This window comes from Primulina tabacum, chromosome 9 (assembly GCF_025594145.1).
Source record: "Primulina tabacum isolate GXHZ01 chromosome 9, ASM2559414v2, whole genome shotgun sequence".
Classification (NCBI taxonomy): Eukaryota; Viridiplantae; Streptophyta; class Magnoliopsida; order Lamiales; family Gesneriaceae; genus Primulina; species Primulina tabacum.
In genome coordinates this window covers 26,874,229-26,890,579 of record NC_134558.1, presented here as the reverse complement: position 1 = coordinate 26,890,579, position 16,351 = coordinate 26,874,229, and the positions used below count along the sequence as shown (strand labels likewise).

Sequence of the window (16,351 nt, the reverse complement as noted above, 5' to 3'; positions counted from 1 at the left end):
AACTGTTGCCACTTCGCTGAATAATATTTCACCACTGCCTGAAGTACTGGTCACATTTCCTTGAGAACTTTTATCGATACTTGTACACTCTTTCTTGAAGTGCCCTTTACTTGCCACATTTAAAGCAGTAAATATTTTTCTTCTTACTTCTCGACTTTGATCTACCTCGTCTTTGACTCCCACTGGAGTCACGGTCCATAAATCTTCCTCTTATCATCGGCAAAGCCTCTGCCTGCTTCGATGTTACCAACCTATCTTTCTTATTCTTGCGCTGGCTTTCTTCTCCGAGAACCGCAGTTAAGACATCGTCGAATCTTAGAAAGTCCATAAGAATATTGTTGGTAATGTTGATGATAAGTTGATCATGTGAATCTGGTAGACTTTGAAGTAGAAGCTCCGCACGTTCATTTTCCCCTATTTTATGCCCCATCGAAGTGATTTGGGCAAATAGGGTATTTAGTAAGTTGATTTTGTCGATCATCGATAAAGATTCCGCCACTCGAAGAATGTAAAGCCTTCTCTTTAGGAAAATCATGTTGTGTAGCGACTTGACCTCGTACATCTTTGTCAGAGTATCCCAGATAACTTTTGCTATTTTTATCACAGAGATACTTGATAATACTTCGTCTGCTATAGCCAAGTGTAGATTGGCAACGACATTATCATTCATCTCATTTCACTTTCCATCATCCGTAATCTCCACCGGTCTATCTCCAATAGCTGCCAAGCAATTCTCCTTTCTTAAAACAGCTTGTATCTTTATTTTACATAGCATAAAATTGCTTCCATTGAACTTTATTATCTCGTACATGCCCACCATTATGTTTACAACAATTTAAGTAGACTGGAAAAAATAATCACGCCTTAATAAAAAATCTCAAAAAATCTTTTCTGACGTGGAAGATCAGTCTAGGCTGCAACCACAGAGCATACTCAGAATTTTAAGAAATTTTAAACCAAAGCTCTGATACCACTTGTTGGTCCCACGTGCGGAATTTGAGATAATAAACCCGAAAATAAAGAATAAACTGGACACCGAGATTTAAATGGAAAATCCCTAAAAATTATTAGGGTAAAAACCACGGGCAAAATGAAAAGATTTCAACTATAATATTTTGTGGTGTACAACTCACTCATTGTGTTTCCAAAGAGAACAGTACACTCTCTTAATACAGGAAAACAAAACACCTCACAAATATTATAGAACTAAGCACTCAAATGCTTATAAGATGAGAGAAAATTCGAAGAAAAGATAATTTCAGAATGAAGGGGAGGGCTCTATTTATAGAGTCTCTTGTCCGTGTGAAGACGCGTTAAAAACGCATCTTTCGTCTTCTATTAAGCTTCTGCCAAATAACACATTTAATATACGTTTTGCTGCCTTTCTTGACTATTCTTTGTCGACATATGTAGCTAATAATCATCTATATATATTCTTAATTTAGTTTTTAGTTCAAAAAACAACGAAAAGACTAGTAGATTATCATCATATAAATTAAAGTAGTTGAAAGTAAAAATTTGAATGAGAGAAAACCATCTGATACAGACAAAATATTTATGGGTAAATGAAATAACTACTTAATTAATTACAAAAGTCATTTTTTGAAGTCTTAACTTTCAAGTTTAATAAAGAAAATAAACTGGCATTTAGCTAGTTTGACAGATAATTGAGACTCGACCTCTGTATTTTGTCCCAATTGTTATAGTTTTGAAGGACCTTACACTGAATCTGTAGAACAGCCATATAAGAATCTGTATAGTGTTTCAGAAGAATGCGATTTTAAAAAATGCGCTGATATACATGAATATATTGTATAACACAAAATGCCACTAAATAGGAAATGCTCTTTAGCTAAAATTCTTGTGACTTCAAGATTTTCTTGGAGACATCCGATGCTCTACACAATCACAAGATTTATGCCCACCACGGATTTTCGCCAGTTCTAAAATCTGTTTCAACCCATGGAACAAACACTACCTTCCCTTCATCAACATCAGCATGTACCAAGGCCAATGACTGCACGCAGAAGTAAGGTGAACTAGTCAGCAGCGTGAAATGTAAACAAAAATAGAAAGACGGCCCATGCAGCAGAGTACACGTGAATAGAAGAAAAAGTCTTATGCAAGATCTGGTAGTTTTAGTCTTAATCTCAGTCATTAGGCAGTGTACTAGTAATGGAAAATCAGTCGAAGGCAAGCAATTCTATCTGTCACTCCATTCATAGTCCAAACATGTAGGGATGTACATGGCAGGGAAGGGGTTGTGTGGCCTGGGGGGCGTTGGTCCCCTGAAAAACTATTTTCAATCTTATGTCTAGTTTTTTCTTATGATTTCAAGTTCCCGTGGCTCCCGTCGCCCCCCCTCCTTTCCATTTCTTGGCTCCATCCCTAAACACAAGCTAAATCTTGAGAATGAAAGAAAGAACTAACACGTTCCTTCAGATTGTTTAACCACCCCCGATTGTAAACAGAACTGCGTTGTTCGTCATCCAACGAACCAAAAATAAGTAAAATCTTTGTTTTCTCTATTTTAACTTGGCCATTGTTTCAACATGTAAAGCCAAAATTTTGGAAGCCAACGATAACTGAATGATACAGAGAACTTTAGATTTTGGGATGATGATTTGGTCCAACTTACCAAAGGAGCTGGTCCTCTAACAACTCTTCCTTGATTGTTGTATTGTGATCCATGGCAAGGGCAGATGAACTTGTTCTCAGCCTTATTCCATGGCACGACACAACCAAGGTGGGTACACACAGCATTGATGCCATAAGTCGCAAGTGTTTTATCCTTCTCCACAACGAGGTACGTAGGGTCGCCCTGAAGTTCAAAAAAACCAATAAATTTTCAAAACTATCATATTCTTATTCCATAGCATTTCATAACATTACATTAAAAAGACACTATGATTCTAGAGGAAGCAATCAATATTGGAATATATAAACATCTCGATCATGGCCACATCACGATTAATAAACTTGTGCTTATATTACATATGTTTGCTACTTGAAAACCACAATAACGAGTTTCAAACCTGCATCACATAGAATGGACTTTAGCATCCATTAGTGAGTGGGAAAACCAAGAATTTCATTCCAGGGGAAAGATGGAGTATTTTCGGGGGTAAGTTGATGATACTCAGATTTTCAGAGAAATTATACACAGCACTGCCAATCTGACGGACCGATTTGTTGGTCGGGACTTTTTCATTGATAAAGCAACTACCTCTTTGTCACAGCAGCATGATAAAAAAGGATATAAAAAATATTTTGAAAAGCAAATCAGCCCTTAAATATTCAAGAAATAAAACTTATCATCGAAATCCTCCGACCCTTACAAAGTTAAGAAACATTAGTTACCTTCAATCCCTGCGTGAGAGTACGATCACCGGGTCCATGGGTCTTGATCCATTCCGATGCAATAACATCGTTTCCTAATGCATCCTTGGCAACAACACCGCCACCAGCACCTCCAGACCTGTTCTTTGTACATCAATTGGAATATGTCCAAAGTAATTACACAAAAAAGTAGAAGTTGAAAGACATCAAATAGTAAACTAATCTCTTATATCTAATTTATGTTTGACTTCATTTTTTAGATTATTTTTCAAGAAAATTTAAAGTATTGATTTGAAATATTTGGAGACAAGGAGATAAATGAAAATTTTAACTGTTTTAATATGTTTTGTGATATGTTGGAGATACTGAATGACATTATTTTGAAACATATAATGCAATATTTAAAAAAATAATGTCTATCTTGAATATGATGGGTACTTCTACGTAAAGGAGTGATCAATCATTTTGAAGATTACCGAGTGTGGCCATATGTGGTCGAGAGAGGTCATCAGCTTTACATATTATATTGTTCTCAAAGAATATCAATAGATGTGAAGAAAAACAAAACTGTCCATTTTGTTTTGCGACTTCTGCTGTAATAAGCTACTAACAATTCCATTTTATCATTCTATTTCGAGACCTTTACAATTTATGGTGGTACACACATATGATGAGCCTCTTATTCATTCCTGAGGAGAGGAAGTTGAACGTTCTCAGTAGAGAACAATCCGTAACTTCGAAGGTTTTCGATCAAGGCGGAGTTGAAAACGAGTGGTACTCGTCAAGTGAAGTCTACTGAACGTGTTCGTTTGAACAAATCCTTTTATAATTGTGTAACTGTTTATATTTAGAGGATTTGCTTGTTAGATAGGCATGGCCTCGTGGACTTGAGTTTTTTGGACCAAACCATGTTAAAATATCATGTTTATTTATTTTGCTTTATGTATTATTTATTAACCGGACTAATCATGAAAACTAGAAAAAAATAAGAGATAACCAGATCAACAAGTGGTACCAGAGTTAATATTGAGTTTGGATTTTGAAGGTAATGATATGATACATGATGAAAAATACACAAGTTGATATATCAGGGGGAACATTGTATCCATCACGAAGATAGGGGAAGAACTAATTGGAACCTCTCAGATTGACTTTTGAAATTGTGTTTATTTTTGTCATATAGAGAGTTAACATATTTGTTATTTTCTTATCTGATTTATATTTTTTTCAAAAATAAATCAAGATTAGGTCTATCGTGAGACGGTTTCACGAATATTTATATGTGAGACGGGTCAACCCTATTGATATTCACAATAAAAAGTAATACTCTTAGCATAAAAAATAATAATTTTATATGGATGACCCAAATAAGAGATCTGTCTCCCAAAATACGATCTGTGAGACCGTCCCACACAAGTTTTTGCCCTAAGAGGGAGATTGTTATATGTTAGTTTTTATTGGCATTATATTTGAAATTATTTTTTAAGAAAATTTAAAGTATTGATTTAAAGATTTTTGGAGATAAAAGGATAATATTGAAGATATGTTGAAGACAAAATGAAAATATTGGATGACATTATCTTGAAAGATACAGAACAAGAATAATGTCTATCATAGATATTATGTGTTGTATATAAAAGAGTTTTCAATAATTTTAAAGATTGCCAAGTGTGACTATATGTGGTCGAAGGAGGCCATGAGCTTTAATAATATTATGAGAGAGTATCAGTCGGGTGAGTGACTAATTGTGAAGAAAAACGAAACTGTCCACTCTGTTTCGCGACAAATAAAAATGAATCTTTATTGGTACAAGAAACACTTTTAACATAGTTCGATCCAAAAGACCTACGTCCACGGGGGCAAAGTTTACATACTAGAATCTCTCTTGGTACAACAAAAAAGAAGAGAGGAAGGTTAACGTTGATAAATCCTCTAACTAGCTATGTTTAAACATGAAATAAATAAATATATAATAAACAGAACTTGATTATGTATGTAGCAACACTTGCGAATTGTAACATATTTCTCAAGAGTCCAAATTCATCCACAACAAATGGAAGATTTAAAACAACACATTGGCAGAACAACTCTAAGTACTCTAAAAACATATCCCCCTACTATTAATTCAAGCCTCGCTAACCCAATGAAAAGTTTAAACAGCTGATACTTTCTTAATCATTAGAACAATTAAACAGTCAAGAATTCATAAAAAAAAAAAAAAAAAACTGCAGAAAAACAAAGAATTAATCAGAAGGCAAACAGTTTACCCTGGTGGAACAAAGAAGTATGTATATGGCAACAGCATCCCGACGGAGGGCAGCGAAATAGCACCCAGAAGCAGCAGATTCATCAGCTGCCTCTTCCCCATGTCTGGCACTCGATCCGCAGGAATGCTCGTGGCCATGCACGAGACTTTCATCCGGTGACCCTTCCCCCCCGCAGCGCCGTTTCTCACGCACTTCAAAAGGGTCATATGCGAAGGCGAGCTCAAACCGTTCTTGCTGGAGCACAACTGATCATAGAAAAAGATGAGAGGAAAACTGCAGTAACCCGCATGTACAGTACGAAAGTAAGCATGAGAATGAATTGTCGGATGGCTTTTCGCAGCCAATTACCTGAGATGTGGTGACTGGGGACAGAGTAGTACTGGTGGAAGCCATGGGAGCGGATTGATTGAAGGTGGAGTTGGTATTTGTGTGAAGAGTGGCGAGAGATGAAGGGAGTGTGGCCATGTGATCACGACCACAGGCATCTCCAGATAAGGTCATTTCTTGGACATCCACACATTCTTGTAGATACGCCTTGTCGATATTTTGTCTATCCAATAAAATACTCAATTAAATTATAGATGGAATTAAAATTAGACGAAATTACCGTCAATAAACTTATTGTGTGTTTTGTTTTGTTTTGTTTTTTTTTTAAATAAGGCTCTTATGTGTATTGAGATAATAATAAAAAAAGTTTATGAGGTGTGCTTCGCAACGTAAGATTATGAAACTCATTAGGAATAGCATCGTATTGTAACGTTCGAAAAACCAAACATACGTAAACCACGTATATGCAAATTATTTGAATTATTTAATTGATTTTAAATGTTTGCATAATATTTATTAAATGATTAAAGATATGATTGCATGATTAAATGATTATATGACATATTTCATGAAATTGAGGGATTTTACCCGAATATTCGAGAGGAAAAGAGATTGAGGACAACCAAGACAAAAATAAATATTTTTCAATAAATATTTTCAAGGCTCTTTAATATGAGTAAAAAAATATTTCATTAAGGGTTATATGAAATAAGATAATTTTTGCATTCCTCTCTTCCGCCGCCACAAAAAATTTTAAAGAAAATTTGGTCCACTTCCATCGCCGCATTGCTTTTGGATTTTTGAAATTCCGGTGATCCAATCTTAATGTAATTTCGTTTAGATTTCTAGTGCAGTTTATACAAAAAAAATCCAATTTGTGATAGTGGACCTTATTTGACGATCTAAGAAGGAGGAAGATCTATTCGTGGGGATTTACAAAAATAACCAAATCAACTAATCACATGCTAGTTTGGTGTCCAACGTTAAATACACAAAGGTAAAAAGATCTAAACACTATATGAATGTTTTAAATCATACGACGTTCAAGGAACATTTTGAACGTCAAGACAATTTTTTTAAAAAAATTTCCCGATCACCTTGGATGCAAGAAAACGAAACTTTTTTAAAAAAAATTTGTCTTGACGTTCAAAACGTTCCTTGGGTGTGTGGATGCAAGAAAACAGAACTCCAACAGTGGCATACTACAAAAAAACAATGTATTAAGACCGGTCTTCCAGGAGCGTTTGCTTAACCGCTCCAAATAAGTGTAGCAGCAAGAGTGGTGGCACGGAACCGTTTGTAATGGGTTCGAATTGTAGGAGCGTTTGTGGAACCGCTTCGACGGAGCACTTGCAACAACGGTTCACCAAAACCGCTCGTATCGTAATGAAATATAGTTGCAGTTATCCAAAACCGCTCTTATCGTCGTGAAATATGAGAGCCGTTTTCAAACAGATTCATTTTTAATTCCGCCGGGACCAAGATTGAAACACTAGATCGATTTTCATTGTTAAAAAATCCTAATATACCAACAATATATCAATCATAATTATACATTTTTTGTACTTTAAAATATAAATTTGTATAATATAATTTCCCATCCCTAAAAACACTCACAAATAAAATTGTGTATTTACATAATTTAGATGAGAAAGTCGTGAACCACGTGCGTTACCTTAAATTAGAGTTTGAAACTTCACCACGTAACACTTGTCATGATTAGTCATCACAACAAGGGAGAAAATTATTCTATTTTCTAATTTAATTTAGAACGTCAAAATCGAATATACTTGATTTACAAATGCAAATAAAAGTAATATTAAATAATTAACTAAATTAAATCGTAATTGTACAGATAATTTTCAATTTGACATGAAGCTCCCGTCGAGTAATTGTATGTCAGATTGAATACATTCATCGCGCAATTAGAAATTATAAACAATGTTTTAATTAAATCAAAATAATTTATTAATTAATATATGTAGCTTTTTAATCACGGATTAAACTAATTTTGTAAAATTATTTTATTTTGAATTATTTTAAAATATTTTTTTATTTTTAAATTAATTAAAAAAAACTCGATAAGGTGACAATCACCTATTAGATATGATGAAACACAGAAAAATTGTACATTCAATAGATGAATGTCACCTCATCGATGCTCACATAAGTATGCACGGTGGGTGTGCAACATATCAAAACTTTATATACTATATTATATTATTAAATTATATAATATAAAATTATTCCAGTCCGACCATCTGATTCAATCGGTCGGATCGGTTGAACCATTTTTGAAATATTGACGGTTCGATTACCGGTCTGGTTTTGAAAATATTGAGTAAAATCAGTTAATAAATCATTCTTTTATAATATTTTGAAAAATATCACAATTTTTGTCTATTTCTTGTAGGAATTGCTTCACTTTGAAAATGGTGAACAAAAGAATTCAAAAGTTGCTTCAAAATACTAGAGGAAGATCTAGAAGAGCAGAATCAAGTAATAGAGGGCTAAATGGTGAAAATGAATCACAAGTTGTAACACCTCCGCACTCTCCATCGGAAACACCAAATACTGAATTGGAGTTACAACACAATGTTGAGCATAACGAGGAAGGTTGGAATTTTTTTTAAGAATAGCTGATTGAATTCGCAACAATGAAGTAACATTTTTTTTTAATGAACTTATATTATATTTTAAATTCTTTTTTAGATTCATCTCAAAGGAGCCAAAATACGCGTGATAGGACAGTGATGAGGAATGTTCATTCATTAGGTTCCAATGACTTATTGGTTGTAAATTTAATGAAAGGTGCCAACCTTATGAAGAAATGCAACCCACGCTTTCAAATTTTGTGGGAACTATTGCTCGGAATGGAAACTTGTTGCTCCTTAGTTTTCTAGATTGGAGGAAAATACCTAAGAATCGTTTGGATCTTGCATGGGGATCTGTAACTGTAAGTTGAGAAGCTTTTAGTTCCAAACTTGAATTTGAAATTAATATAATTTTTATTGTTTGTAGGCACGTTTTTGTATCCCTACTCGCCACAGAAATATTGTGATGCAAATCATGGGAGCTGCATGGAGGCGATGGAGGACCGAAGTCAAGGCAACGTCTTATGACCCAAATATTCCTTTCGATGAGCTTTTGCAAATTCGTCCTGTCCCTCATAAGCTGACACCCAAGGTTTGGGAAACTTTATGTGACTATTGGAAGAAGAATGAGGTAGTAATAATAAATTTATTGTTTTTATTTATAAATCCTGAGCAGTATAAGCGTAGCCATTGCCAAGGATATGACACTGCTTCGGATGTTACAGAAAAGTTCAAGGAAATGGAAGAAAAAATAAAGGATATGGAAGCCAGGGAGGCAGCGAGAGAAGCACAATGGGAGAAAGCAATAAAGGCAAAAGAAGCAGAGCGAGAAGCACGACTACAGGCAGAAATGGAAGCATGTGAAGCACAAAGACAATTTGAGATGGAGATTCCAAAATTTTACCTGTATCATGCAAAGTATGATGGTCGGAACTTCTGGGGGATCTCGAGGGCTCGAAACGTTGCCAGGACAGGTATTAACATGTTTGAAATTAACAAATGAGATTTTAAAAATTATTTGTATTATGACATGACGTAAAATTTGTTTTCTTTTGTAGATGGCAGGTGTGATGTCAGAAATCATGCAACAAGATATGAGTATTCCTTCAAATGCTCAAGAAAGTATCTGTAGATCTCCTCCATCAGAGAAAACGAATAGTAGCTTTTAGAATTTTGGAATGGGATATTTGGATTTATATTAGGGTTGGAAATAAATAATATATATTTTTAGTTGAATGCTATGTTATTTTCGTTTATAATGATTGTTCGTTAGGATTATATATTGATTTTTTTTGATGAAATGACATTACTTATTTTATCTATTTATTATGTTGAGTTATGGAATGATTTCTTTTAGAAGGAAATATTAATGGTTATTTAAAAAAAAAATCTATTTGCAATGTCGAGTGGATTGGATGAAAAATCAAAAGTATTGATTATAAAATTTTTGGAATAGAAAATAATCAATGTGTTGAATTGAAAGCTAATGCAGTGGTCGGTTGGTTAGGATTCATGATTTGTAGGAACGAATGTTTAACTATTCCTAAATTATAACATTCAAATGTGGTCAAAAAAACCGCTTCGGAGTATGATTTTCAAGAGCCGTTTTGAAACCGCTCCCATGCACAATATAGAATCGGTGAAGAGAAGCGCTCTTGGAGCCCACATTTAGGAGTGGTTAGTCTTTGCGCCTGATACTTGCAAACAGAAGCGGTTTCGCAAACTGCTCCTAGGATTCACCTTTTGCATCGGCTTAAACATCGTGGCAATATCCATGTTTCCAAAGCGGTTGGCAACCGATTCAACATCCTCACTTGCAAGATCGGGTATTGCCCGTACTTGATATAAAGCATTCGGATCGGTTTAAACATCTGCACCAACAGAACATATGTTACAGCGGTGTCGAACCGGGGCAACAACTAAATTATTAGAGCGGTGATGACAACATTTACCACCGGTCTGTTCTTCCGCTCTAATTGGTCCTAGCAACGGTGGCAACAAATGCGCTTGTTAAAACGTTGCAATATTTGTAGGAGCGGTGGCAAACCGTGCCTATAAGTCAAATAAATCGCTCCGATAGCTTCCTTATTTTGTAATGGTATTAGAGCCATTATTTTCTCAATCATATAATATTTGTTGTTTAAATCATGTTTAATAATTTATTTCTAACCACATTTGAAAATTCCAGAAAACTAAAGCCCTTGGAAAATCGTTTTTCAAAAACAACAACAAAAAAATTATATCGTGGCTGCCCAGATTGTTCCGATCAGCGCATGTGCCCAAGGAATGCTCGCGGGCAGCCCCTACGGTTCTTGGCGGCAGTGGTGTCTACCAAGAACATTTTTAAATAAAAAAATTTTGGGGGCGGGCAAGGCGCGAGGAGTGCTGCCAAAACTGTTTGGACAGTGGGCAATTGCGCTACCTGAACAGCTCGGTAAGTGCAAGAAAGGGGCGCGAGAAGCCATCCATCACAAGGACTCTTTTTGGGCATCGGTGCAATTTTTTACTTTTTGAAAATTTTGGGTGAAAATTGATATTTATCAAAAAAATAATCAAATTAACCTTTGAAAAAAAATTGATTAAATCATGAAATTTTCTAACGAAATAAATAATTAAATTTTTATTTTAATTATTTATGGAAAATAAATTTTACAAGAAATTTAATTTTAATGAATTAACTGAAGTTAAATAAAGGTGTTTATTTAAATTATTAATTTATTTTTAATTATGACGATTAGTGATAAATTTACAAGATGCGTGATTTGTTGATAATGTTTGATATTATGGTTTTAAATATAATATCTGATATTATATAAAATGATAATTGAAAATCATTATCAATTTGCTAGGTGTATGTTAAGATAATTTGCATGTTATGTTTTTACTTATTTGATAATTATTTAAATTGAGTTTGGTTTATGGCCGATTACATCCCCCTAAATTTGTATCCTGAGGTGCCATAGAAAACTAATATAAAAATTATATTTAGTGGAAGATCAAGATTTGAAGATTGTAGGTTAAGATCCTTAAGTTTTTTAAGGATTGAATGCATTTAAAATATTGGAAGCCTATGTAATATTATATTTGCATCCCTGCATTTACTTAATATTTGAATATAGATCCATATATGACTTATATGGATCAAATTAGCTCACTGTTATCGAGAATCTTTTATTATTTATAATATATGTCATATATTATAAATAATCAGTATGGACGTTATTATTAATGTAATAACAAGAGTTACATAAGACCGGCAAACATACAAACAAACATGACACGATATTTTAAAACTAACGATGAGACAAATTTAAAATCCCTCATTTTAGATAAGATCCAAAATTTAAATCAATCATTAAAAAGAAAACTAAAATCAAGTTTAATATTTCATTGTCTTCCATCAACGGTGGTTGCATGATTAACACTGTCTGCAGTCAATGTCTGAGTCTTATTATTAGGGAGACATGGACGCCAGAAAGTTGTGACTTCAAATAACATATTTGATGTGAATTACATGAAACTCCCATGACTTAGGCTTATATTAATGGGGGATCTCATGTCGACCGTCCACTAAAAATCAGTATTGATGGGTCGAGCTCGAAACATGAAGAGAAAATGAATCATATTATTGGGCTTTCTTCAAAATTATGGCAAAAATATGTAAGGGTTGCAATTTGGCTCTACCTTTGGGAAATTGTGTTTAGCTGATATTATTAGGGATCATAATTTAGCTATTGAGCCTTGTCTACTCACTAGGAAAATTAGATTTCTCATTTTCATTAGAAGATGGTGAAAATGTCAAAATAGTATGAAAAATTCACAAAAACAAAAGTTCATATTTTATTTCTTACAAAATATTTTAAGATTTTTGGAAAATTTCATGTTCGCAATCTTGATTTTGATGATAACAAAAATTATTATTTTGTTGTTAACAAAAATTATTATTTTGTTTCTAATGAATTTACCTAAGTGCGCAGAAAGTTACCGAGCCTAAACTGAAGCTATCGAGACGCTAACTGAAAGCGCTAACTGATTGCCCAAACTGAACCAGTTCAACTAATGTATAAAAAACAAGTTCAACTAATTGTCCAGTTGATAGGTAGTTCAGCAGAAGACCTTAAGAAGCTCGGCCAGCTGATGAAGAGCTCAACTGATGAAGAGCACAGCTGACCAGTTCAACTAAAGCAGTGAAATTAGTTTAGCTGACGAGTCAACTGATTTCACCACACCAGTTCAAGACTAGTTCAACTGATCAGTTCAGAACATCAGTTAGGAGCAAACCAGTTTGCATAATACAACAAGTTTATCTAAATGGAATCCAGTTGTGCGCATTAAGGAAAGCAATTGTCCATTCAAAAGGACAATAATGAACTTTGCAGCAGAGCTTAAATTCAAGACGTTCCAGAATGGCTGTCTGAAAAAACAAGACACAAATATCGAGGAACATATTCAAACTGCAACGAACATATTTGATGAGTCTTGAAGAACGGTCACGAAGCCTCTATAAAACAATATCAAGACCATCAACAAAGAAGTGTGTGAAAATCATCAGAAAAGAAGAAGGACACGCTTAACGTATATCAGCTTACAAGAAACAATCTGCCTAGATTTGAGGGTACACTTCAACGTATTATACAGAGAGTTAAGCTTATTGAATAGTTGAGTGAGTCTTGCACAAAGACGTTAAATTGTTTATGTAGTCTTTAACACGTAGACGTTAAACAAGTGTTGGCTAGAAGGCGCTGTCTTCAGTAAAGGCTAAAAGTTCAGTAAGGCAGTAGCGTAATTCCTAAGCTGAGTGGGTTTGTACAAAGTGTTGTATAAATCAAAATCTTCTATTGGATCCTATCCGAGGTGGTATAAGGGGTGACGTAGGAGTAGTTGAAGTCTCCGAACATCCATAAACATATCTTGTGTACTTAACTATTTAACTATTGTTTTTAAATTGATTTGATCAGTTCGAGCTTATATCAATTCAGTTCTCACCATAACTGAACTGGTACAAGCAAGAACCGATCCCCCTCATTTCAATTATTCAGTTCACACAAGGTAATAGACTTTCAAATTAATAAGTTTTATTAACGAATGATTATTTCAAGTATTTTCCTCTTGGTTTAAAACCAAACTCGATCTAGTTTATCGGTGTTTACATTCTTAGAACACGAGCTATTACAGCTCATTGAGAATATTGATTTTGAAGCACTCTCACGGGTGTCAGAACTGATCCATCAATTGGTATCAGATCTAGCTGTTCTAAGAAGAACATTTGAAAACTGATATTTTAAATTTGTTTCAAAATGTTATTTAAAATGGTTTTCAAAATCCTCTTAAAATTTTTATATGAGTTTACCGTGGGAAGAGAAAAGATTTTGGATCTTAAACTAACATTGGAGCCACTTCTCTCGAATCTGTATTTTGTTGTTTTAAGCAACTTGCAGGATTTTGAGTCCAAACTGACAGCAAAATAGCTAAACTGATCAGTGGACGAGATTTCAGTTGCCAGCGTACCAGTTCAGCTGATCAACAGATGAAACCCAACTATGCTGAAATGTTGGATCATTAGGAGCTTAATCATCAGCAGGATAGCGTTGCTTCATTGCCATATCAGATCAAAGTAGATGATCAATGTGGTTTAACATCAGTTGAGTCCAGTTTGAGTCAGCTAGACCAGTTAGCCAGCAAAGAGATCAATTCAAAGGCAAAGTAAATGCTCTTCGGGCAAGGAAACTCAAGATTGATGCAGTATTCGAAGCATTCAAGGCAACCGATTGTTGGTATATTCAGGTCTATTATATATAAATTGACTGATATTTGATGTTGTTTAAAATATGCTACTGTAGTAGTGTGATTAAATGTATGAGACAAGGGACGCGTATTTGATTAAATAAACATCATGTTTATCTAGTTAGTTTCTATGTAAATGAACTGCTATCCTAAGATTTGTTGTTTAAACTGATTGAACGATTAAAAGATGTTAAAACTTCATTAAATCGCATAAATGATTATATTTTTAAGGGGGAGTTTTTAGTTCAGTTTTTGAGGGGGAGCTTTCGTATCCCTCGAACTGAAAAAAATTTAAAACTCGTTTTTAATTCATTTCTTAAAGAGGAGTTTTCATTAATTATACCTCGAAGTGAAATTTATTTTTCACTTAAATGCCTTAAATGTTTTTTATTCTCAGAAAGGAAGAGGGTTAGTATTAATTTTTTTAAAAAAATTTGCTTTAATTACTCAAGTTTTGTGATCATAAAAAAGGAGAGATTTTTGGAACATTTCATGTTCGCAATCTTGATTTTGACGTTAACAAAACTTGTTATTTTGTTTTTAATGAATTTACCTAAGTGCGCAGAAAGTTAACGAGCCTAAACTTAAGTTATCGAGACGCTAACTGAAAGCGCCAACTGATTTCCTAAATTGAACCAGTTCAACTGATATATCAAAGACCAGTTTAACTGATTGTCCAGCTGATAGGTAGTTCAGCAGAAGACCTTCAGAAGCCCGGCCAGTTGATGAAGAGTTCAACTGATGAAGAGCCCAACTGACCAGTTCAACTGAAGCAGTGAAATAAGTTCAACTGACAAGTCAACTGATTTCAACACACCAGTTCAAGACCAGTTCAACTGATCAGTTCAGAGCATCAGTTAGGAGCTGACCAGTTTGCAGAACACGACAAGCTTATCTAAATGGAATCCAGTCGTGCGCATTAAGGAAGGCAATTGTCCAGTCAAAAGGAAAATAATGAACGTTGCAGCGGAGCTTACAGTCAATACGTTCCAGAATGGCTATCAGAAATGACAAGACACAAATATCGAGGAACAGATTCAAACTGCAACAGACATATTTGATGAGTCTTGAAGAACGGTCACGAAGCCTCTATAAATACAAGATCAAGACCATCAACAAACAAGTGTGTGTGAAAAACAAAGAAAAGAAGATGGGCACACTCATCATATATCAGCTTACAAGAAGCAATCCGCCCAGATTTGAGGGAACATTTCAACGTGTTATCAACTTAGATTAGAAGCACATTTCCCTCAGTGTGTGAGAACACATTCGTGTTGTATTCATAGATCAGTTCTCACACACTTACACACAATCATTCACATATACAAAGAGTTAAGCTTATTGAATAGCTGAGTGAGTCATGCACAAAGACGTTAAACTTGTGTATGTAGTCTTTAACACATAGACATTAAATAAGTGTTGGCTTGAAGGTGCTGCCTTCAGTCTAGGCTAAGAGTTCAGTTAGGCAGAAGCGTAAGTCTTAAGCTGAGTGGGTTTGTACATGGTGCTGTATAAATCAAAGTCTTCTAGTGGATCCTACCCGATGTGGTAGAAGGGGTAACGTAGGAGTAGTTGAAGTCTTCGAACATCCATAAACATATCTTGTGTACTTAACTGTTTAACTATTGTTTTTAAATTGATTTGATCAGTTTGAGCTGATATCAGTTTAGTTCTCATCATAACTGAACCGATACAAGCAAGAACTGATCCCCCTCATTTCAGTTATTTAGTTCACACAAGGTAATAGACTTTCAAATTAATCAGCTTTCTTAACAAATGATTATTTCGAGTATTTTTTGCTTGGTTTAAAACCAAACTCGATCTAATTCATTAGTTTTTACATTCTTAGAACACGAGCTATTGCACCTCATTGAGAATATTGTGTCTGAAGCACCTTCGCAGGTGTCAGAACCGATCCACCAAAAATATTTAGCAACGTTTATTCTATTTTTTTCATTATATTTACGATGTCATCTCAAAATCCACTATCTGATATACTCAATCAAAACAAGATAATCGGACCAAATTACCTAGACTGTC

General features: G+C 34.4%; 1 protein-coding gene and 1 long non-coding RNA gene across 2 annotated transcripts; one reads left to right on the top strand and one right to left on the bottom strand.

Annotated features, from left to right (window-relative positions):
• Positions 1–1,730: 1,730 nt before the first annotated feature.
• LOC142555059 (cytochrome b6-f complex iron-sulfur subunit 2, chloroplastic) lies at positions 1,731–6,148 on the bottom strand. The gene is made up of 5 exons (XM_075665708.1): positions 5,955–6,148; positions 5,607–5,851; positions 3,361–3,478; positions 2,639–2,821; positions 1,731–2,017 (listed from the first exon to the last, which is right to left on the bottom strand). The coding sequence occupies exons 1-5, from the start codon at positions 6,105–6,107 to the stop codon at positions 1,916–1,918; spliced, it is 801 nt and encodes a 266-aa protein (XP_075521823.1). The 5' UTR covers positions 6,108–6,148; the 3' UTR covers positions 1,731–1,915.
• A 2,194-nt stretch (positions 6,149–8,342) lies between these two features.
• On the top strand, positions 8,343–9,153 carry LOC142554976 (uncharacterized). Its single transcript, XR_012822289.1, has 3 exons — positions 8,343–8,549; positions 8,646–8,889; positions 8,955–9,153. It is a non-coding gene; the product is annotated as an uncharacterized LOC142554976 (long non-coding RNA).
• The last annotated feature ends 7,198 nt before the right edge of the window (positions 9,154–16,351 follow it).